General features: G+C 34.8%; 3 protein-coding genes across 3 annotated transcripts; 2 read left to right on the top strand and 1 right to left on the bottom strand.

Moving 5' to 3' along the window:
- The first annotated feature begins 4605 nt into the window (after window positions 1-4605).
- On the top strand, window positions 4606-7188 carry LOC107804830 (CASP-like protein 1F2). Its single transcript, XM_016628767.2, has 3 exons — window positions 4606-5550; window positions 5659-5782; window positions 6809-7188. Exons 1-3 carry the CDS (start codon window positions 5261-5263, stop codon window positions 7028-7030), a joined length of 636 nt encoding a protein of 211 aa, XP_016484253.1. The 5' UTR covers window positions 4606-5260; the 3' UTR covers window positions 7031-7188.
- Window positions 7189-12283: 5095 nt separating this feature from the next.
- On the top strand, window positions 12284-17855 carry LOC142163314 (uncharacterized). Its single transcript, XM_075220586.1, has 11 exons — window positions 12284-12733; window positions 14058-14161; window positions 14312-14861; window positions 15152-15409; window positions 15559-15589; window positions 15765-16043; window positions 16154-16216; window positions 16308-16728; window positions 16820-16894; window positions 17055-17546; window positions 17645-17855. Exons 1-11 carry the CDS (start codon window positions 12284-12286, stop codon window positions 17853-17855), a joined length of 2934 nt encoding a protein of 977 aa, XP_075076687.1.
- A 1249-nt stretch (window positions 17856-19104) lies between these two features.
- LOC142163312 (uncharacterized) lies at window positions 19105-22378 on the bottom strand. The gene is made up of 4 exons (XM_075220585.1): window positions 22320-22378; window positions 21431-21675; window positions 19683-20293; window positions 19105-19533 (listed from the first exon to the last, which is right to left on the bottom strand). The coding sequence occupies exons 1-4, from the start codon at window positions 22376-22378 to the stop codon at window positions 19105-19107; spliced, it is 1344 nt and encodes a 447-aa protein (XP_075076686.1).
- Between the last annotated feature and the right edge of the window lie 382 nt (window positions 22379-22760).

Here is a 22760-nt window from a genome sequence, read left to right as displayed (position 1 = left end):
ATATTCAAGTTGTAGTTGTTGGGTTTGGATTGCAATGTATGTGCCTAGGTGGCGTTGGGTGTGGCTTGTTGGTCGAGTGAGTAGTTATGAATTTCACATGGTTCTTACATCATTAGCAATGTTGTGAAGGTCTAGAACAAGGCTCTAGTCGTTATGAGGCTATTTATCGGTACTAAAGTTTGGTAATGGGCAGCTATTGTGGTCAGAATTATTGTTATGGGCATATGTGTTATGTGTTATGTCGTGTGGTTATAACTTGTGAATGTATGCATGAGTTGTGCATATAGTTGAGGATTATACAGTGTGTTTATGTGGTAATCGGGTCTTTAGGGGATGATCGGATGTTGAAATTTTGTTCTAAACTTATCGATATGGGTGAAAGGGATAATCTTCGGTCGAGATGGTGTTATTGAGCTTATGTGGATTGGGGTTATGTGGCATCACTCGTGTGTATTCATATGGTGAGCTTATACATAGATTTGATGACTTTGGAATGACTCTTGGCACATTCGAGGACGAACGTTTGTTTAGAGGGGGAGAATGTAACGACCTGACCGGTCATTTTTAGCTTTAACATTCAGTTTGGTGGTTTGAGGTCTTGAGTAGTTTCATCTTATGTATTATGATTTGCGTGTATGGTCAGTTTCAATTTTCGAGCTATTCGAGATTGATTGGAAGGATGATTCATTTTAGAAGCTTTAAGTTGGAAGAGTTGATCATGTTTGACTTTTGCGTATTTGATCTTGGATAGGAGTTTTGATGGTTCCGTTAGATTTGGATAGTGATTTTGGACTTAGTTGTATGCCCGAAATTGAATTCGGAGGTCCCTAAGTTGATTTGGCTTGTTTTGCCGAAAGTTGGCACTTGAGGCTTAGAAATTCCTTAAATTTGACCATTGTTTTACTTTATGGCTATCAAGTTCAGATTTTAGTTTCGGGACTTGGAATAGGTTCATTTTATCATTTGTGACTTGGAATAGGTCTGCAAAATTTGGTATCATTCCGAGTTGATTTGATCAAAATCAGAGGCATGGTTGTGTTTCTAGCAATTCTTGAAGTTCATTGTGCTTTTTATATGTTTTAGTGTCCGATTCATGGTTCCAGATATTACCTTGGTGTCTTAATCCCACGAGCAAATTGGTATGATGTTTATGTACTTTTGTAAATGTTTGGTATGGAGCCCCGGATGCTCGGGTAAGTTTCGGACACGTTTCGGAGAGTTTAAGAGATGTTAAGATTTTTGCCGGTGTTCAGTTCTCGCATTTGCAAGGAATTGGTCGCATTTGCGACCACCGCATTTACAATTTTCTTCTCGCTTTGGGACCACCGCATTTGCGATTTTCTTCTCACTTTTGCGAAATGGTTGAGGATTGCAGAGTTCGCTTTTGCGAACTCCGGATCACATTAGCAATTGGGGTTCCTAGGTTGGGACTGCCACATTTGCGATCTCATGATCGCTTTTGCAAAGGGCCCGACTTCGCAAATGCAAAGTCAAGGTTGCATTTGTGACTTTCCTTGGGATTTTCAGGTGCTGCATTTGCGATGGAATATCCGCATTTGCGAGGGTTTGCAATTGCGGACCCCAGATCGCTTTTGCAATGTATGCACCTCAACAAAAGGGCTGAAAAATGGGAATTAGCTTCATTTATCATATTTTAAAATCCTAGACTAGGTAGGAGACGATTTTGAGGAGGAATTTTCGCATACAACTATTGGATAAGCGATTTTGATTCAATTTCAATTATATTACATGATTATTTATGAGATTTAACATTAAAATCATGAGATTTGAAGAGAGTTTTTGGGAATTTTTTACTATGTTTTGAAAAATAAAAATTTCAAATTTGAGAATCGAATTGGACTCGGATTTGAAAACAAAATACGTATATGGACTCGTGGGGTTATGGATAGTCGAGCTCTACCTTTGGACTCGTATTTTGACCGGCCAGGCCGTGGTTTATTTTTGATGACTTTTAGGTAATTGTGTAAAGTTCTTAACTTTATTAATTGAAAATTGTTACTCTTGCATTGGTTGATGATATTATGTCGCTATTTGTTATATTTGAGTTGTGCGGAGGTGAATTTTAACAGAAAAGCCATTTTTGAGTGTTGATCTTGTCTAGCTGAGGTAAGTATCTGGTGTAACTTTGTGTGGGGGAAACTACACCATATGATTTGGTTTAATTGTACTATTTGAATTATGTGAAAGACGTATACATGAGGGTTATGTCAAGGATGATATGTGATGGCCTGGGCATATTATTGATGATGTTCGTATGGTGGTGTGACTTCCTTGTATGTGTCATGCATATTACTTGATTTTGTTGTGTTATTTCCAATGTAATACTCGGTATCTATGTTATTACTTGTTGGTTTCAGCTATGTTCGTACACTTGCACATGCATACACAGTAACATGTCATTTATACTTGTCCATGAGTATGAATATTAATGTCCATTTTCATGTGCATGTATTCTTGTATATCTGCCTTCTGTGTGTGGATTGGACTAGTAGCCCGTGAGTTGTCCGTGCGATCTAAGACATTATTACTATTGACACCTGAGTTGTCCGTGTGGATATGAGATATTATTATTATTGACATGTGAGTTATCCGTGCGGATCCGAGATATTGATGTTATTGGCGCATGAGTTGTCCGTGCAACACGTGAGTTGTCCGTGCAATTGTAATCGATAATGTGGGCACGAGGTGTCATGCGTATATGATTTGCGATTTAAGACTCGTGATTTGTGATAGTTGAGGTATGGTACCTCGTGGTGATTCTGGTTGTAATTCTTATGTCGGAAAGGTTTGCTGGGTAGCATTGTCGTTGTTATCTCTTAATTGCTATCACTTGTATTTTATTTGTATTTTGATTATTTTTCTGATTTATCACATGATTATCCTTTGTTGCTACTTGATTTTTCGTTGTTAGCTCTATATTGATATTCTGCCAGGTTATTTGATTAATAAGTATTTTGACTTGAACCTTATCACTATTCCACCGAAGTTAGTCTTGATACTTACTGAGTACCACTATGATGTACACATACTATACTTCTGCATTTTTTGTGCAGATCTAGGTACCTCCGTGCGTGCTGGACGTTAGTCAGCTGTTTGTGATTTGTTGCGGAGACTCCAAGGTATACCTGTCATTGCCTTCGCAAGCCTGTGAGTCACCTTTTGTTGTCTTTCATTACTACTGTTTATTTTCATTCCAGAATAGTATTGTATTAAGAGATTTTAGTGTACTCAGTAGAGCTTATGACTATGTACTACCGGTTTTGGGGTTGTATGACTGTTGTTCGGTTCAGCTATGTTATTTCAGTTATCAGTTAATATTTTATAGTTAAGTTGGTTATTTATGTTAAATCTCAACATGTGTTAAATTTAACTAGTTCTAGGGAATAGGTGTCATCACGATCCTTAAGATGAGATTTTGAGGTAGTGACAGAGGTGGCTTTTCCCGGATGAAATTAAAATTGAATTCATATAACAGGAGAAAGATTTCTCATTCCTTAGCCGGAAAGATATGTGGCCATGAAAGAGGGATTAAGTGGAACAGAATTGACTAGGTGGTAGAGTCGTAGAAACACTTGTTTCTTTCATATTTTGGACCTTAGCTTCATGGAAGAATATGTTACTGCTGAAAGATGGAAGAAGTGAAATCTTAGATCAAAACACTATGTATGAATGGTATGAACTGCCTAAACAAGAATTCGTCAACAGCAAACAATCAGTTCAGATATTCACAACCAAGAAGTACTGGATTCTCTTTTTGATTAGAGGGCACTAATATACATGAACAAAGAAGTGACAAAACATAACACCAAGCCATAGGTCTCTCTTTTTAATATTAATAGTCAGGTTAGTATCCATCAAATGTCTCATTAACATTTTGTTTAAATTTTTAAATTGCAGTAAGCTTGTAATATTTTATCCACCCCATAATTGTAGAACGTAAAGTTCGTTCTCTTTTCCCTTCTCTCTATAAGTTGAGGTTTTCCAAGTATCTTTTCTAGCATATTATACTTTTCTGCAAATTTTGGCGTTAGAAAACATTACTAATTCTGTTAATGAAAATTAGTTTGAAATCTGACAATTCTGAAAGATTGGACGTGTAACTCTCCATTTGTCACAAATTAGTTGGTTGGCTAATTTGATTTCTTCGGTTCAGGGAAGAATAGCTTCGTATGAAAATGAAACACTTATGGAGTACTTGTTTTACTACTATACATAAAGGAAAGCCAAGCTCCTCTCCGTCGTCTCGTGTGTCTCTTGGAATTACATTTATTCCGAGGGTATCTTTGGAATTTCATGTTCTGCTTTGCTTACGTGTATTGCATCGTGTGGTAAATTTTTTTTTGACTTTCAGCTATGCTGACTGAAAAACTACGATTCTTATCTATAATTCCCATTTATTGGTGATAAGATGGTACTGTTTGAGTAAAGATCAGTAAAGACAAAGTCATGCTTACTCTAAACAAGTAAAATTGACAGCCACTAAATCGAAGGCTAAATTCACCAATGCCCAGTCATTACTAATTCCGGAATAGAAGGCCAATATATAGCGAACAAACATGAGATCCGTAATGACAAATTTAACGGGTCCTAACTTGTACCCAAAATCCATTAGAATCTCATTTCCTGCTACTTAATTGTTTTTGTTTTCACCCCAGTGTCTGGTTCCCCGATTAACCAGATTTGCTCCGCATAATACCATTAAGAAAAGAAACTATTTCTACCAGAACTTTGTTCACCACAGAACTCAAATTCAAGGCCTCTAATTAAATATGGAGAAAACATATTCATCCTATTGTAACCCTTACTTAATTACTTTAGTAATTATTTCGTCCAGTCTACTTTAAGTAATTTTTTTTGTTGTTTTCACACATATTAAGGAATTAACTTTTTAGCATTATGTAATAATGTAATTGACCATATTAACCTTAATTTGTTCATCGAAAATACAACAAATGCTTGTAGGCTCTTTATACCAATAAGAACTTTGGAAATAAGAAGTTAATTTTTTCTTGATATTTGAAAAAATCAAATATTATGGACTACAGGAAAATGCCAAAATATCACTTCAAGTGACAGAAGAGGGTACCAATTAGTGCATTTCTTATTTCTTTTTATTTTCCACCATTAATTAATGCATTTTTGTTAATCTTCGTCTTAAATCATAGGGAAGCAGTTTTCAAACGTCCTTAGATTTTCTGCCCGTCTTTAAAGTGACATTCGATTGAATAATCTCTCTCCCATGTATAAATATCACCACCAACATCTACGTACATCCTCATTCCATTCTTGTTTTTCTTGTAACCCCTTTTACTATTTTGGGATCCCAAAAATGGAGAGTTTAGATGCCAAAAATATGCAAAGCCCACCACTGAAACCTTACAAATGTTTGTTGAAGACCCAAATTTTCCTGAGAATTTTGGCAACTGCATTCACATTGGCGTCCACTTGGATTATTCTCACCAGCAAGCAGACTGTTACTGTATTTGGACTTGAGATGGATGCTCGATATAGCTACTCTCCAATTTTCAAGTAAAGAATATGAAAAAGCAAATCTTTGGGTTTTTCCTTGAAATTTCTGAATTTTATTAAATATCTTCTGATTTTGCTGCTTATTTCGTTTTGAATGGTTCTCTGCAGGTTCTTTGCTTTTGCAAATATCATTGGATGTGCCTTCTCTGTTTTGTCCCTGTTTCTTGCCTCTGTTTTAAGCCATAAGTGTCTCGACCCAAAGAACTACTTTTGCATGTTTCTTCATGATTTGGTACGCCCAATTTGTTTGCATAGCTTGAATATCCATCTTCTAGTAGTACTATTCATTGTGTTTATTACTATAAATTGTTAGTAGATCTAGGAAAATTTCTTGATCAATGTAGACTCAAAGGTAAATGTAAGTCCATTTGGGGGGTCTGGAAAAAACATACTTTACTTGCAAGCTTGTAACGTCACGCAATACTGGCATTAAATGATTTGCTGTCTCTCGATTTGTTTCTTTTCTTATTATGAGGCCTAAACTTAGACGTCATTTACAATGCATTATGCATGCATTTCCCTAATTGTTGATTAGTTTTGAGGGAAAAAAAAAGAGCTAGATGCTAATAGCATGTTTGGGCATAGCAAACTTCTCCAAAGTGCTTTTCTTTTTCAAAGTTGATGTGTTATGGGCAGACTTTTGCAAGAAAAAAAAATGCTTTTGAAAAGCACTTTTGAGAAAAATACATTTAGAAGCAGTTTTTAAAAGTTTGGCCAAACACTAAATGCTGCTGTGAAATGCTTTTCGAATTAATTAGCCAAACACAAAACTGCTTCTTACCAAAGGTACTTGTGAGAAAGCACTTTTAAGAAAAAAATCACTTCTTAAAATAAGCTGATTTTTGCCGCTTGGCCAAACATGCTCTATAAGTGGTAGATATTGGTATAATGGTGCTAGCTAGTATGAATGTATGAGCTTTTTCTTTTTCTTTTTCTTTTTTTTGTTTTTCTCTTAGGCCCCGAAGAACTTTGAAACACATGGTCTTTGGATTTTATTTATCTTTACACTATCAGTATAATTTAACATGTTGTACTAATATGTAAGCTTCCTTATCTTTTTAGGTTATTAATCATACTTTTTGTGGACGATTTATTTATAATTATCTCTAGGTAACATAGTAGTGTAATATTTTGTTTACACGTATCAGTATATACAATAGTTAAACTGTTACTCTTGTAAAAGCCATACATTTCTATTATAAACTCAGTATAAATTTGAAGCAGTAATGTGAATGTTGGAATTTTGTTGTGAGGACAGATTGTGATGGCACTGCTGCTAGCTGGATGCGCAGCAGCCACTGCAATTGGATATGTGGGGAAATATGGAGAGAGCCATTCGGGATGGATGCCCATTTGTGATCATGTCTCAAAGTTCTGTCACAAGGTTACAGATAGTGTCATGCTCTCCTATTTTGCTGTGCTTTTCTACCTCTGCCTCGCTGTAATCTCCGCAAATCAATCTAGAGAGATCCAAGTTTAACACACTTCAGAAATATCTTAATTAGCAGTGATGAAGTCCAAGAAAGTTCTCTTAGCTGCAACAAAGCAGAAGTAGAAACCAAAAACTGAGCAACTAATGGTCTATTCTTCACTATTTTGAATTGATCCAAGGCAATTTAAGGGATATATACCTGAGTCCTGAGAGCAGACGATTAAATGAAGCTGGAGATAATTGTTGATCTCAAGGATTATGCTCAATTTCAAAGGCCAGTTGCGCGTTGTGTGATCTTAGCAATTGTCCACTGTTCTGAATTGATGCAACTGAGCAATTGCTCTTTCGTATTTTGAGTTCAGCCCTATGTAGTTCAAGTTATTGTTGCCTTTCTTTTATCTTCTTTTCAACTAATTGTATGGAATCTAACGTCACTCAAACGATATTTACCTCAAAAAGTAAGAACAAAACAATTGGTCCATCCATAATCAAATTAATTCTACAAACAATTCCTGCAAAAACGCTGAGCCAACGAAATGACAAAATCACAACCATGTTGATCTTGGCTTTACAACTAACACAACGCTATCAAGTTAGGTAAATGGGCTATTAGTTTCAGTTTGATCAAGGAAAACACAGCTCACACGCTACCATTTCAAGAAATGAAGTGAGAGGTTTGGAATTCCAACAACAAAATATATATAATAAGAGAATCTGAGATACCAAATTTTATGTGGAAAACTTTTTATATACAAATAGTACAAATTATAGGACCTCCAAATCCATAGAAGTTTCAGTATTTCAAAGAGCGTTATAAAAGTCCCCTAAATTGGTCACAACACTAGTGCCACGTAAAGAGAGACAGATATAGAGAGACAGGTATCGATAAAAGCAACAACAAACAAGTGAAGAATAAGAAAGACTTAGGGTATATTTGGTACGAAGGAAAACATATTTCAGAAAATGTTTTACAATTTTTCCATGTTTGGTTGACTTAAATGTTTTGAAAAATATTTTCCTTATAAACTGATTTTCCTCCAAATGGAGAAAAATAGTTTCCCTATCAAGAGAAAGGAAAAATATTTTCCAAAACGCTTTTTCAACCTTCCTCACCCTATTTTCCATCCCCACCAACCCACTCCCATACTCCACCTACCCACCCCCACCTCCACCCCACCCCCACACTACCCACCCCCACCTCAACCCAACCCCCCAAAAAGTCTAGGAACAGAAAATAAGAATATTATTAATAGTACTTTCTTTTCATGTTATAGATAGTTTTTTTTATCATTTCAACGAATGAGTATTTTCTTTTCATGATATAAAAAAAATTCATTTTAACAAAAAAAAAGTACTTTCTTTTCATGATGTAGAAAAAGTATTTTCTTTCATTTCAACAAAATGAGTATTTTCTTTTCATGATTTAGAAAAAGTATTTTCATTTATTTCAATAAAATAATTACTTTATTTTCATATTGTAGAAACAATACTTTCTTTTTCAACCAAAAAAAAAGTATTTTCTTTATAGTTATGGATCATAAATTTCAACGTTTTGCAAAAGTAAAGCAGCACATTAGTTCCTTACTTCCTTTGGGTTTGTGTAAATTTTTAGAAGAATAATTAAATTGTTGAAGAAAATAGGGGTTGAGTACTTGGGGGAGGGGGGAGGAGAAAGGAAACATGGGGACTTGGGGGAAGGGGAGTGAGGAGAGTAACATAAAAAAAATATTTTCTACTCTTTAACCTAACACTAAAAAATATTTTCCGGAAAAGTTTTCCACTCACCAACCAAATAAGGGAAAATAAATGATAAAACCATTCATTTTTCATGAAAACATTTTCTAGGAAAATATTTTCCTTCGTACCAAACCACGCTTAATCACCCAAAATCGAGCTATGGTTTTTGGCTCAAAATATGTAGTTAAAGACCTCTAAAACACGATTACATTTTTCAAATTGAAGAACAAGATCTCAGAAACTCCAATTAAAAATTTCATCTCGATCCAATAGTTGACGAATTAGAAAATTGTTGAGAATTGGGGTTTGGAGATCAACAATGGGTGTTGTGAACGCGTGCTAAGAACCAGGTCCTCAAGATGGCTGCTGAAGTATGCTAAGAACCAGGTCTTCAAGGTAGCTGTTGAAAGTTCTAACAAGGCAGTAAATTTTGCACAAAGTTACTATAGTCCAGTTCGCGAGAAGAAGGCTATTAATGTACTAAGGGCCGTTGACCAAGAATATATGCTCGCATAAGTAATTGACAAGAGTCACAAGATTCGTGGAGCCCCTAAAGCTTTAGGAGTCCTATCAAATGAGAAGTTGATTGTGCACACGACTTCCAAAGATCTTGAAGTATTGGGAAGTTAAATATTTTCCTGATGGACTGAGGGCATCATCCTTTTGCATGTCAGCTGTGGAATAACATTTTCAACACTCAAGTCGATTACTAGTCTTAGTGTTCTTCTTGAATCCGTTAGTTTATGTGTATTAGGAAATCTAGTTGTAATCAATATGCCATTCATAATCTATTAGTTGGAGTAAGTGTTTGAGTGTGCAAGTTAGAGTAGCTTGTAATTCATTCAAATAGTTGAATTGGATAATTCTGGGGGTATTGATTTACAATAATCAGTACATTTGGCTCATTTATTCTAGTGAAGTTGAAGTTAAAATCCTACGTGGTAGATCGTAGTTTTTGCACCTTTAAAACCGAGTGATTTTTCACGTAAAAATTGTTGTCCTTGTTCTTACTATTTATTCTGTTTACGCTTAAGGAGTAAGGCAAAGACCAAATTTTTTAATAATTTAGAAAGACACTCAAATTAACAAAAATGCAATTTCAAGCTAAGATGATCACAAAAAAAAATTACGGTAAAAAATGATCTTCCTCTCTCTTCTTACGTCACTCCCACACCAAAAACAATAAATAAAAGTTCAAGGCAAACCTTCTTGTAATTGGAAACGAAAAGGAATCAGAAATTAAACCCAAACTAACTTCAAAGAAATTCGAAAATGATTATTAGCGCATTTGGCTGGAAAGTGGGTGTGGTGCCAACAGGGTAACAGTTATTGTCAAGAAAGAAAAATAAAAGTGAGAATTTGTTCGATCAAACATTGTTCCCACACGGGACACATGTGATCAATTCTCCTTATCAACAACCTACTCAGTCAGTGCTCATTGCACCAGGCTTGCCCAGTATATTTTGCATCTCTTGTGTAATTTACGAGCTATTGCATAGTGAGCAAGTTATCCAGTGCGCAAATTTTCAAAAAAAAAAAAAAAAAGTTCAACTCTACCTTTATTTAAAATCACAAGTTCTTGTTGATTTGAATGGAAAGATAGTACTCCTTCATTTCCCATTTTTATTTAAAATGCCTTTGTATAAAGAGTTCTGCGTCATTTTCCTTTCTTTTGAAATTTTGGTCACCGACGGCAGGAAAGCTTGATGGACTTTTTCAGTGGGTTGTTCTTATTTTTCTGTGTCAAAATTGAGCAATTATTAGGTTAACAAAAAGAAAATTGAAGGGGAGAAACGAGTTCTCAGAGGGAATAAGGCTAATCTGCAGGGGAGAAAATAGCTAATTTGCAGGGGGAAATATGGAGATCTAGTTCTCAAGGATAATTTTAATTCTAAGTTTGTCATCATCAAAAAAGGGGAAATTGATAAGTTATGTGCCTTTTTGTTTTGATGATTTAATAATCTTCATATGAGAATCGGATAGAGAACCTGATACAAAACCTCTTTGTGCTCAAAACAATAAGTCACATGTGTCTGGAACAAGTTCCAATAAAATCAGCTAAGGGAATGACAGATGGAACAGATGGTTATCAGTGCCTCCGATCACAGTACAAGTCAACTCTTTACATCTGTTAAAGTTGCTGCACTGCAGACGAAACAGTGCAGCACTCACTGTTGAAGCATGCTCTGGACCGGACAGTTGCTTGCATCATCCTAGTGACCTCACTTATATGTTACCAACATGAGACAATGGATTAAATACACTTGCAAACCCTAAAACACAATTTACTCTTAAGTGTATAGCCGCCTTTATTTACTCCAAGGCATCGAAGAACAAAGTAGCAACAGAATGAAAGACCAGATCCCAGCATTGACTCCTTAATATTGTTGTATCTTTATTAATATTTGTGGCTCAATATATGTAGCTAAAAATCTCCTAGCACGATCTCCATTGTTTAGATTGGAGAACAAGATGTTACCGGGGCCAGCCGAAGGATATATAAGGCTTAAAGCCATTGCTTTAGGCCCCAATCTTGAAATGCTCCTTTTTTTTCTCCTATTATTTATTATTATATATTTTTATAAAGTTATCAGTAATAAAATGATTCCAAATTTTATGCTTCTATTGTTGGAATGTAATTTACTTCATCAGTTGAATGAACTTGAATTTATAAACATAGACTAAGAAGAGAGAAGCAATTTGATGATGATATTAATGAAACTATGTATCTTTATCTTGAATTTTTTTTAGAATTGATTATTTCTTATACATAATGCATCAAGTTTTTTTTTTATTTCAAAATAGAACTAAACTATTTAAAATGTATAAAATTATTTTAACATTCTACTTAGTAGTAGAAATTTGGGATGATTAGATGATGAACATAGTGAAAAAACATTGCAATTAAGTTAAATTTTTCTTAAGATATTACCTAAGTTTTTGTTAGTATAGTTAACTGATATTTTCGTTGGTGGAAGCTAGGCATAAGGAAATGAATAACCGATCGACGTTCATGCAAGACAGTTCTAGTAACTTACAAAAAATTATTTAAAAACTTAAGATTTTCTATTAAGGTTTAACTTTAGGCCACACCTTCTATTAAGCCGCTTCTAGATGTTATCAACGCCTATAAAGAAGTGAAAATCTCACTTTATACCTATTAAGCCTAAACTATTTACCTTTTAATATCAATGCCCAAACTATTTACCCTGCTTACCCAGTCGGCCCAATCTACCCATCTCTCCTTATCTTCGATCCAGCCCACCTATTTCACCCGGCACAAGCTTCTCACGCTTTTCTTCGTTCTTTAACAGTTAACAAGTAGACTAGAGTATAGTTTCCAAATCTCCATAGCCAACCGATGAGAACGCAAAATTCACCCACATTCGACTTTTTAATTTTTTTTTCCGATTCCGTTCTATCTCTTCGTCTAGTACCTATTTTTGGGTGATATTTTTGCTTCTGAAAGTACATTTTAGTGAAAGTGGGTTTTCAAAATCATAGGATTTTTGTGTTTTCCTTTGTACTTTTGTGAATCAATGTCTATGGGTTATTGTTTTCTCTATGGGTCGGAAGCATTGTGCGCGTAGATGGTGGCACCGTGGACAATATCATTCTTCAACACAAGTAGCTGCTGAATCCGTTGCCTCAGCCATGTCTGTTCCTAGTTTTTCCTTATTTTCTGATTCTCAGTCTCTATTTAGTCGTAACCCTAGCAGTAGTCATGTTGAAAACACAACTGAAAATGTAGAATTAGAGGGTGGAAAAGGCAACAATATTAATGCTTCGTCAGTCGATGAAACTCCCTACCTGTCATTACCCGACACAAATTCCGAACCAGTCATAGGAGGTGTTCCTGTGACTGATAAGGGAAAAGGTAAAGTTGTTGAGGATTCTGAGTTAGGGGGAAGCCGACGTGAATCCGTGCCTAAAATAGAGACTCAACAAGTAGATGTTGATTGTAGCGATGATTCTCAGTTAAAGAAGAAAAAAATTGGTATCGCACCCAAGAAGGTAATTTCTTACAATTATGATCTTTGAGATTTTTAATGTATAGTACATTGTTATTTTTTGATTTCCTGTTATGCTTTTGTATTATATTATAGTTATAGTTAGTTGTGTTAATTTTAAGTGAATTATATTTCTTCAAGTTCATTCTGTACATTTAAGAGAACTGTTGTAAATTTATTAGGATTTCCATTTATCTGTTTATTCCAGCTATCCGTTTCATCAATGTTCAGTGCGACGTAATAGTGTTTATAGCTGTCAAAATCCATCACTAGATGATTAACTAAGAGAAAATCAAGTACCAGCGAATTTTGAGTTTTTGGGTGAAGTTCATTTGAGTTGTTCTATGTGTATGTTTCTGTGATATTAGCAAAATTTAGGCCTATCATTCTGCTTAGAAGAAGTAAAAGATATCATTTTGTATACATTGTGTTTGAGCGTGAAGGAATTGAGTGATCTTTTCTAGTATATTGTACAGACCAGTTAATTTGCAATAATGAGCTTGTTAATTTTGGATGGCATATTTGTCTTTGCTATTAGTTTCTCAATGTTTTTGAATCAATATAGACAGATTAAATTAATGTTCTGCTTGAGGTTTAAAAAGGGTCACTGATTCAGTAGTTGTTGTAGTCAACCATATTTATTGAAGCCAGAGCTGCTCTGTGTGATTTCTGATTTTCAGCTTTGCATTAGACGATTTTGTACATGATTTAGTATTTAGCTAGTTGACAGTGGTGGAGAGAAGCATGGAAGGAATGGGACCGTGTAAGTTAGGAGTGCAGAATAAGCTTTTCTTTATATGTGGCATTGTGTGGATGGGGTCAATGGGCGAGAAGCGCTGGTACTGTAGCATAAGTTCCTTGTCGAATATTAGCTATCTTGTAGTGCAATTTGATGTAAGTTTATGCTATTCTTTTACTTCCTTAGTAATCTCAAGAATATGCAAGATGAAAAGTATTTGCTACTATCCTCTAAAATATGTATTTGATAGAATAGTTTCCGGATACTGTAGATTTAATAGTTAAGTTTCTTTTGGCTTTCCCTCCCTAGTAATATTGAATATGCATCTTCAAATGAAACAACTTAAAGTAAGTTTATGCATTGATGGTCACTTAGTATTGCTGCAAATTATTCCCAAACTATTTTCCTTTTGTTTCCTTATAAGTAAAATTTGTAGTTGCCGAAAATTAGTCAGTAGAATTGTATACCTTGCTTGTATAGTTATATGTCGTGTTGGTATCGTATGGTAGTTGTAATATTTTTAGTTGGTTTAGTTGCATTTTAAGTGAATTCTATTTCTGAAATTATTTTATATGAACATGTTTTGCAGTGTTGGGATTTCATTGTGCCTATGGACTTAGATTATAAACCAAAGGTTGATTGGGATACCAACTGCCATGTTATTCACCAATTGAAAGCGAATTTATCAAAGAGGCAACTTCGACTGTTTAAAAAAACATGCTTTGGCTATTTTTTGGATCTGCCACCAGTTATTGTGCAGATTCGGGTTATGCACCATTTTCTTATTAGAGAAGTACATCATGAGGTGAAAAATTAGATGTTGTTTGTAGTGAATGATTCTAGGTTGCGCTTTGGCTTGGGTGAATTTGCACTTGTTACTGGGTTGAAATGTAAGGGTGATACAAGTATAGAGAGCATAGCAGAGAATAGGTTGATTTCAAAATATTTTGGGACTGCATCCGTGACATTTGCCCAACTAGCAGACTGTTTTAAGAAGAAGAAATGGGAAACAGATGATGATGCGTTGAAGATAGCAGTTCTTTATTTTGTGAACAGCTTCTTACTTTCTCAACTCAAAACAAAGGTTATTTCACGGTCTTACATTGACTTGGTTGAGTGCGGTGATTTTAATAATTATCCCTGGGGTATAGAAGTTTATAAAGCTACAATTGACTCGTGTTCTAACAAGTTTCAAGATAAGCCTTCTTTTTATAGACTCGCTGGCTTCCCGTTGGCTTTACAGACTTGGTTGTATGGATGCTGCCCAAGTTTGGATGGTCACTTTGCTGATCATCTTGGAAACAAACTTCCACGAATTTTGAATTGGTTAGTCATGGGTCAAATACCGAATGAGCAAGTTGCTTTGCAAATGTGTAGCTTGCAACGCGAGCAGGTAATTTTCTCATAGTTTTATTGCCTCTCTTAATATTTTGGTACAGTAGTTTAGTCACAGTTGTAGCAATATCCCAGTTCAGTGATATACTCTGTTGGTATACATGTATACTATATTGGTATCATGTATACTATATCCCAGTTCAGTGATATACCCTGTTGGTATACATGTATACTATATTGGTATCATATGGTAATAGGGATCTTTTATCTTTCCATACTTTATTATCATTTCTATTTCTAACTAGTGTGCTTAATAATTGCAGCTAAAACCCAACTGATGATGAGAAGCAACTATTTGATGTGCGTGGTCTAAACTTTGAAATTGAAGTTGAGTGCACTGACAGTCAGCCCGATAGCTTTCAGGTTTTTGGCACTCAATTACCAAAGATACAAAGTATGCATGAAAGTACTGGAGGTGATTTTCAACCTACCAATGCTGAGGTAATGAAGGAGTTACAAGCTTTGAAGCTTTTTGTAGAGACCAAGTTTGAGGAGGTGCTTGCAGCTATTGGTAGACAGTCAATGAAACCAGAGAAAAATTCAGCGGTATTGATCTTTTATATAATATAATGCTATAGTATATTGTTCAAAGATGCAATATATGCTTATAGGATACTATTCCATTCTTTACTTTTAGTGCACATAGTATTCTTGTAATATACATAATACTAAAATTGTTAGTTTCTCATTTTCAGCATAAGCAACAGGATAATGATCCTGACTTTCGTGAGATACATAATGATTAGGACTAGTTTGAAAGTGGCCACGTTGGGAATGATCCTGTAGTTCTTGGAGATAGCACGCCCAAAGCGCCTTCTAGTATGTAAATCACAGATTTGACTGATTTTTTTTTTGTTGTTTTTTGAAAATAGTACTCTTGCTTATACTTTTATATGTTTAGTATCTGGTTTTGGTGGGGTTGGTCAAGACGGAGGTGCCACTGGTGTCAATATGAAGAACGTCACAGCAAGTGATGGTGTAGTTAATGATGATTTTGGCTTAGATTCTAACTTTAAACTGTCTGCATCTGCTATTGATCAAATCATCGCCATTACACAACAAGCAACATATAAGCAGTCATCTCATGATGTTAAAAAGTCGGGTCCTGCTCTGCTGCCATCAGGAATCCCTGTACAGACACGAGCAGATGTTGTTATTGAGTCTAATACTGCTCCACAGGGTACGATGTTGATGTTACTAATTCTGTAGTTAGTATGTAAATGATAGGTTCTTGATAGTTTTTTAATTTTTATTTAAGTAGTGATGCTGATAATGTTTTTATGTGTTCAGCATGTCGGGTTGATGGTGTTGGTCAAGTGGATGTTGGTGGCAGTAATGTGAATTTGCCTTCTGGTAATGTCTTCTATATATAACTTTTCATTCTTTTTTTCTAAATTTCTTAACTTTGTATATTTATTTATTCACTAGCATTTTCTAATTTAAGCTCCATGTCAACACGAGGGTGATCTTCACTTGGATTCTGATTTTGAATATACTGATTCTCAACTTGATCTACTTGCTGCCATTACACAAGGAGGGAGACGTAATGTAAATCAATCTGGAAATGAACTGATAACTCGTGCTGTAAATAAGTCTAAGCATGATCAGTCGGTATCAAGAAGTATTGTCCAGATACAAACAGACGTTGAAACTACTCCTGCAGTTTTCGCACGGAGAAGGCGCCCCGCAGCTGTAAAACAGTCATCGTATAGGAATGACTGGCAATCTGGTGTTAGTGCAGTTGGGGGATCCTCGAAGGTTATCAAAGGAAGATTTCCATTTGTAAATGACATTTCAGAGACTGTTGATTTTAAGCTTACGACTGCATTCTCAAACTTTGTTGAAGCAAACATGCAATTGGGAGAGTGCGTATTCGTTTCCATGTACTTTTGTTTTCATTTTTTCTTAATGTTTGTTGTTATATTCCTTATCCATATCTTCTTTTATACAAAATAGGGAAGTGTATTTACCTGGTGATCAAAAGCTAGAGCCTTGTTTTGACTTTAAAGTTGAACAGATTGATGATAAGACGTTTTTCCATACCTTAAACTATGGCAGGCTGTTCTCTAGTTCGGTATGTGTACTGGTTTTTATTTTTGTTGTTGTAGTAGTTCATTCATATTGTTAGTGGTAGTCATGTTTTCTTCCTCTCTTTTTTGCATCACTTGAATATTATATTCTACTATCTTAGGAAGAAGGCGAAATATGGAATTAATATGCCAATCAAAGTAACAACTACAGATACTCTTTTTAATAATATCATTCAAAGGGTTTTCACAGAATTTGTAAAAGGTGGGAAACAAGATCATTTGATTGATAGATCAGATGATATCATGGAGTACATGAAAGCATTTAGGATGCATTGCAACACTCCATGGCACCAGGTTGATCATGTCATTTTTCCAATTAATTTGGCAGAAATTTGGCATTGGATATTAGGGTGTGTGTCATTCCACAAGAGATGTTTTTACGTATATGACTCGCTACGTAGTCGAAAGCACAAAAAAGCTATTCAAAAGGTGGCAGAGGCTTATGCTGTGTTGACCCTCCTATTTCTAGTTAGTATTGAATTTTATAACCAAAGAAGTGACATTGTAGTAGAAAATGGTCTGCACATGGGAAAGAAGTTGACTGATCCTTTTGAGATTGAACTGATTACAAATCTGCCAACACAGCAAAATTCGTAAGAATAGTTACTTTTTTTTACTTTGTTTTCCTCATTCATATTAACATTTTCACTTCTAATTGATTTTTATAGTCTATTCATTTGTTTTATTTCAGAGATTGTGGAGTATATGTTGCTTGCTTTGCTGAGTATATTATTGAAGATCTTCTAATCCCTGTTGCCAATTTTGATGTGGATGGTCTTCTAGCTAGGTTTGGTATACTGTTGTGGCACTATGTGAGGAACAAGCAGTTGCATGGCGAATCAAGTGAATCTGAGGCTCCAGTAGCACCTAAAAAGACTCGTGGAAAGAAACGCAAGAAGTAGTATAGGTCTTTTTTTGGTTTTAGTTAATCGTATCATGAAAACTTTGCAGGATTTTAATAGTTTTTGGTGAAGTATGGTATTATTAGTAGTAAATGACCTTCTGCTGATTCAAGACTGTAGGAAACTTGTGCCTTTATAAAATATTTCCAACTACTAATGTTTCTTTTGTCATATTTAATTATTCTGGTTCAGAATATATGGTATAGATTTCTTCAAGTACATGGGGGTTATCAGTTTAGTTATCTCTCTTGATGCTGAAACTTTGCTGATTTTGTTTCTGATTTCAGCTTGTTTTATTAGGCTTTTCTTAGGCTTTTTCCATAAATTTGTTGGTTTATTAGGATGTCGAGGTCCATTCCTTTGCTAGAGGGTAAGGTTTAATGGATTCTGAAAGTGAAAATTAGGGGCAGATGAAGCGAACACTTCCAACAACATACAAAGTAGTTGTGACAGAAGTTAAATGACCTGCTTTCGAATGTGATGTTGGTCTAAGCTTTAATCTTCATCTGTAGTTTTAGCATAGATGGTGTATCAGTGTAGTAGAACTATATACCAATCAGGTATACTGATATACCATTTGGGTATCACGTTGTATTTGACTCACCTTTCTTCCTTCAGCAACTAGATGTAAGTACTGACATGAGTTCCAAAGCGTGCGCATTTTGGGCATCACATTGTATCCGGTGCACCATTTGTATTTCTGTATTTTAGCCATATTAGTGCAATACCACTATATACCAGCGAGGTATACAAATATAACATTTGGGTATCACATTGTATTAATGTACCTGATGATGTACAATAACTGCATGCAAATGGCTTCAAATTTGTTATACTTCAATACAAACATGAGCTGCAAAACGTGCCCATTTTGTTAACAAAGTATGTACAAATGTTGCATTTGCAGCACCCCTTCTATTTCTGCACATATTTTGATACTAATAAGATATACAGATATACCAATAAGGTATACAGATATACCACTTGGGTATCACATATATATTTTAGCATCTTTTTTCCTGCAACAACTAGATGTAAATGCATCCCACTTTTATATACTAAAATAGAAAATAAATAGATTCTTATTGAAAATACAAGTAGCCATATAAATTTGTTGCCAAAAAGTAATTTCTCAAAGAATCATCATACCAAATATATGTCTAGTGCAAGAAATGCATTTTATTTTTTTGCAATTCAAATGCTATGATTCTACGATATATGAGTTCTATAAAAACATTGAAGCATTATATCAATCTCTCTTTGGAATATTTCGGCATGTTCTCTGGTTGTGTCCTTTTCTCCCGCATAGTGCACATGTAACTGTATTTCCTTCCCAGCCTCCTATGCCTCTCTTCTTTTTAGGTCTTCCTGGTTTGATTTTTCCTTTTGGTGGCAGTACCACCTGCGAAGAGACATCTTCTGGAATTTGCCACGTTGTTTCATCAGGCAATAGATTTACTGGTATCTCATTTGTTTTCAGCAAGTAGTCTATGTTGTAGTAATCCGAGCAATACTTGTATGAATCCATATGGAATTTTTGTATAACTGCCATTGCATGTGGACATGGAATATCGTCTAGCTGAAACCTCCCACAAGTACAGTTTCTTTCATGTAGGCGCACCACATTTCTTGTTTGGCCATCAATTACTAAATGTAAGAATTCAGTTGATGGCAACACCTAGTATAATTTTAATTAAGAAAAGTCATTAGCTATATGAAGTAATAGTATTTCTTAAATAACAATATTCAGTTGTTTAGTGAAATCACTAAGGTAAAAAAGTAAAAATACAGTACATGCAGTGTTTTTATGATTTTGAAAATGCATACCGTCATCGTCTGTGATAAGATAGTATTATCTGCCAATATTTTTTCATACTTTGCACCAATCTTCATAAATGATTCCACTGCATCCTTCCGATTGGTGTAATTCCATTTTTGAATCAATGTTGTCATAAAGTCAAGCAAATTCACAACTGGGAGGTCTCTTGCGTGCTTGTTTGCTGCATTTACTGATTCCGCAATATTCAATGTCATGGTCATGGTTCTATTTGCCTTGGAATGCGCCTGAGACCATTTATCATATCCAATATCCATCAGGTATGTTTTCACTTTACTATCAATAGCTTCTAACTCTGCCATATGCCTGTTGAATTCTTCAACAGTGTATGCTCTTGCTAACGCAAAATATACTTCTTTGATTTGTTTTTGGCTCTTCCTGAAGTTTGTCTTTATGTTGTTCCACAGATGGAACATACATGCACAATGAGGGACTTCTGGATAGACAATTGAAGTTGCTTTCCATATACCATCATGCATGTCTGATACAATGCACATTCCCTCTTTTTGTCCATAGGTTTCTCTGAACTGCACGAAGAACCATTCCCACGATGCATCATTTTCCGAATCAACAATTGCATATGCAAGGGGTAGAATTTGTCCTGTAAACCCAAAGAACAAAATATCAATTACAACACACTATATTAATTTAGCATTTCATATAGTAGTATAGTCATAGGTAGGTGCAGATGTGTAGCAGAACAACTATATACTCTGTTGGTATACTTGTATACCATACTGGAATCATATAATATTTGCAAATATTTTTTGTTTCTTTAACTGAATGTAATTGGATTGTACACAAAATATTAATTTAGTATTTCATATAGTAGTATAGTCATAGGTACGTGCAGGTGTGTAGAAAAACAACTATATACACTGTTGGTATACTTGTATACCATACTGGTATCATATAATATTTGAAAATATTTTTTGTTTCTTTAACTGAATGTAATTGCATTGTACACAAAATATTAATTTAGCATTTCATATAGTAGTATAGTCATAGGTAGGTGCAGGTGTTGTATACCATACTGGTATCATATAATATTTGAAAATATTTTTTGTTTCTTTAACTGAATGTAATTGGATTGTACACAAAATATTAATTTAGCATTTCATATAGTAGTATAGTTATAGGTACGCGCAGGTGTGTAGCAAAACAACTATATACTCTGTTGGTATACTTGTATACCATACTGGTATCATATAATATTTGAAAATATTTTTTGTTTCTTTAACTGAATGTAATTGGATTGTACACAAAATATTAATTTAGCATTTCATATAGTAGTATAGTTATAGGTACGCGCAGGTGTGTAGCAAAACAACTATATACTCTGTTGGTATACTTGTATACCATACTGGTATCATATAATATTTGAAAATATTTTTTGTTTCTTTAACTGAATGTAATTGGATTGTATTCTTACCCTCTGTGTCTTGCGTGGAAGCCGTGAGTATGGTCCCTCTATATAATGACTTTAAAAAACTTCCATCAACTATAAGTGTTGGCCTACAATAGACCCATCCTCTAATCAATGCATATATAGCTATGAATGCATACAAGAAGCTCATATCTCCTTCAGTGTGTAGTTGTGTCACTGATCCTGGCTTAGCGTACTCTAACATATAAAGATATGTTGGCATTTTCTTGTATGATTCACTTGGTTATCGTCTCAATAATTGCATTGCTTTTTCTTTTGATCTCCAAGCTTGCATGTAGCTTAAGTCCATACCATATGCTTTTTGGATGTCTCTCTGGATATCTGTTGGTATATATATGGTTTTCGGGTCAACAAGTTTATCTTGTACCACAGCTGCAACAAAAGCTGAGACAGCTTGCTTTTGTGAACAAAATCTCTTATCAGTTAAACAACTGTGGACATAATTGAAATCCGTCACTTTGAAAAGATTTGATGCTCGCAGGCTTGATGCTTTAAGTCTCCAAGTGCATCTTTCATCCACGCATTCAAGGACATACCTGTTTATAATACAAATACAGTTATGTATCATGTTTTATTGATAAAAAACACACACAAAAATCCGTACAATTATATACTCACATGAAGTTATAATCACTTTTATGTCTTGAATCTCAACAATGCAAATTTCAACAGTGTTCGAAATCAAAAGTGTTCGAAATTTCAACAGTATATAGCTGCAACAGATTTTTCGAAATCAAACCTCTAGATCACCAAACCTAGATTAGAATTTTCAGCTAAAATTCAGAAGTTTAGCTCCGAAATCAAAATCAAAACAACAGCGAAATCAAAATCCGAAAAGAAGATGCGAATCAACATCTTCGATCTGTTTTTTCACACTTAGTGATCTTCAAATTAGGGAATATCGGTGGAAATCTCAATTTTGTGCGCTGATTTTATGAAATTTTGAGCAGCTTTTGCGCTTTTTATAGGTAGGGCATTTAGTGTGGGGTATTATTTTGATATTCCCGTTTATTTATTAAATGGGTAGGAGATTATAATTATTTAGTGGGTAGAATTCTTTAATGGGTAGGGCAGGGTAAATAGTTTCACTTTTATAGGTACTCATGTCTTTTCCCCTATAAAGAATTTCATTTCTAGGTCACTCTGAATCTCTCTCCTCTCTTCTTTTTCTTGTCAAAACAGCTGCTCCCTTTGTCTTCTAAGATCACAGTCAACACCAACAACAACCAAAATGAGCATTTTATAAAAGTTAGGCAAAACTCCGAAACCTTCTTTTAATTGGGAACGAATACGACACCAAAAAGGAATTAGAAATTGAACCAAAATGAATTAAAAAGAAATTCCAGAATGATCAATAGTGCATTTGGCTGGAAAAGTGGGTGTGGTCACTGTGGTCCCAACAGAGATAACAGTTATCATTGTTAAAATTATGTACCAATTATATACTAGAGGGGGTGAATAGTGTATCAACCAATTAAAAATTTTATTCAGAATTTTCATTTTCCTAAGCATCTGGTTCTTCAAAATGTTCTTGCAATTCCTGTAACTAATAAGTGCAGAAAATAAAGAAGTGAAAAACCTCCTTGAACAAGGAAGTAAAAACCACGACTTAACTCTGGGA

The sequence above is a fragment of the Nicotiana tabacum genome, chromosome 8 (assembly GCF_000715075.1).
Source record: "Nicotiana tabacum cultivar K326 chromosome 8, ASM71507v2, whole genome shotgun sequence".
NCBI lineage: Eukaryota > Viridiplantae > Streptophyta > Magnoliopsida > Solanales > Solanaceae > Nicotiana > Nicotiana tabacum.
This window is presented reverse-complemented; position numbering and strand designations above follow the sequence as displayed.

Bases quoted from the DNA above. Each gene is read 5' to 3' on its own strand.
- LOC107804830 (XM_016628767.2), top strand. From the start codon at position 5,261: ATGTATAAATATCACCACCAACATCTACGTACATCCTCATTCCATTCT. The intron at 5,551-5,658 runs GTAAAGAATATG...GGTTCTCTGCAG, and splicing joins AGCTACTCTCCAATTTTCAA to GTTCTTTGCTTTTGCAAATA. The intron at 5,783-6,808 runs GTACGCCCAATT...TTGTGAGGACAG, and splicing joins GCATGTTTCTTCATGATTTG to ATTGTGATGGCACTGCTGCT.
- LOC142163314 (XM_075220586.1), top strand. From the start codon at position 12,284: ATGGGTCGGAAGCATTGTGCGCGTAGATGGTGGCACCGTGGACAATAT. The intron at 15,410-15,558 runs GTATTGATCTTT...TCTCATTTTCAG, and splicing joins AACCAGAGAAAAATTCAGCG to CATAAGCAACAGGATAATGA. The intron at 16,044-16,153 runs GTACGATGTTGA...TTATGTGTTCAG, and splicing joins GTCTAATACTGCTCCACAGG to CATGTCGGGTTGATGGTGTT.
- LOC142163312 (XM_075220585.1), bottom strand. From the start codon at position 22,378: ATGCTCATTTTGGTTGTTGTTGGTGTTGACTGTGATCTTAGAAGACAA. The intron at 21,676-22,319 runs GTTTTGACAAGA...TATTATAAACAG, and splicing joins AGAAGACAAAGGGAGCAGCT to GTATGTCCTTGAATGCGTGG. The intron at 19,534-19,682 runs GTATGCATTTTC...AAATTATACTAG, and splicing joins TCTTATCACAGACGATGACG to GTGTTGCCATCAACTGAATT.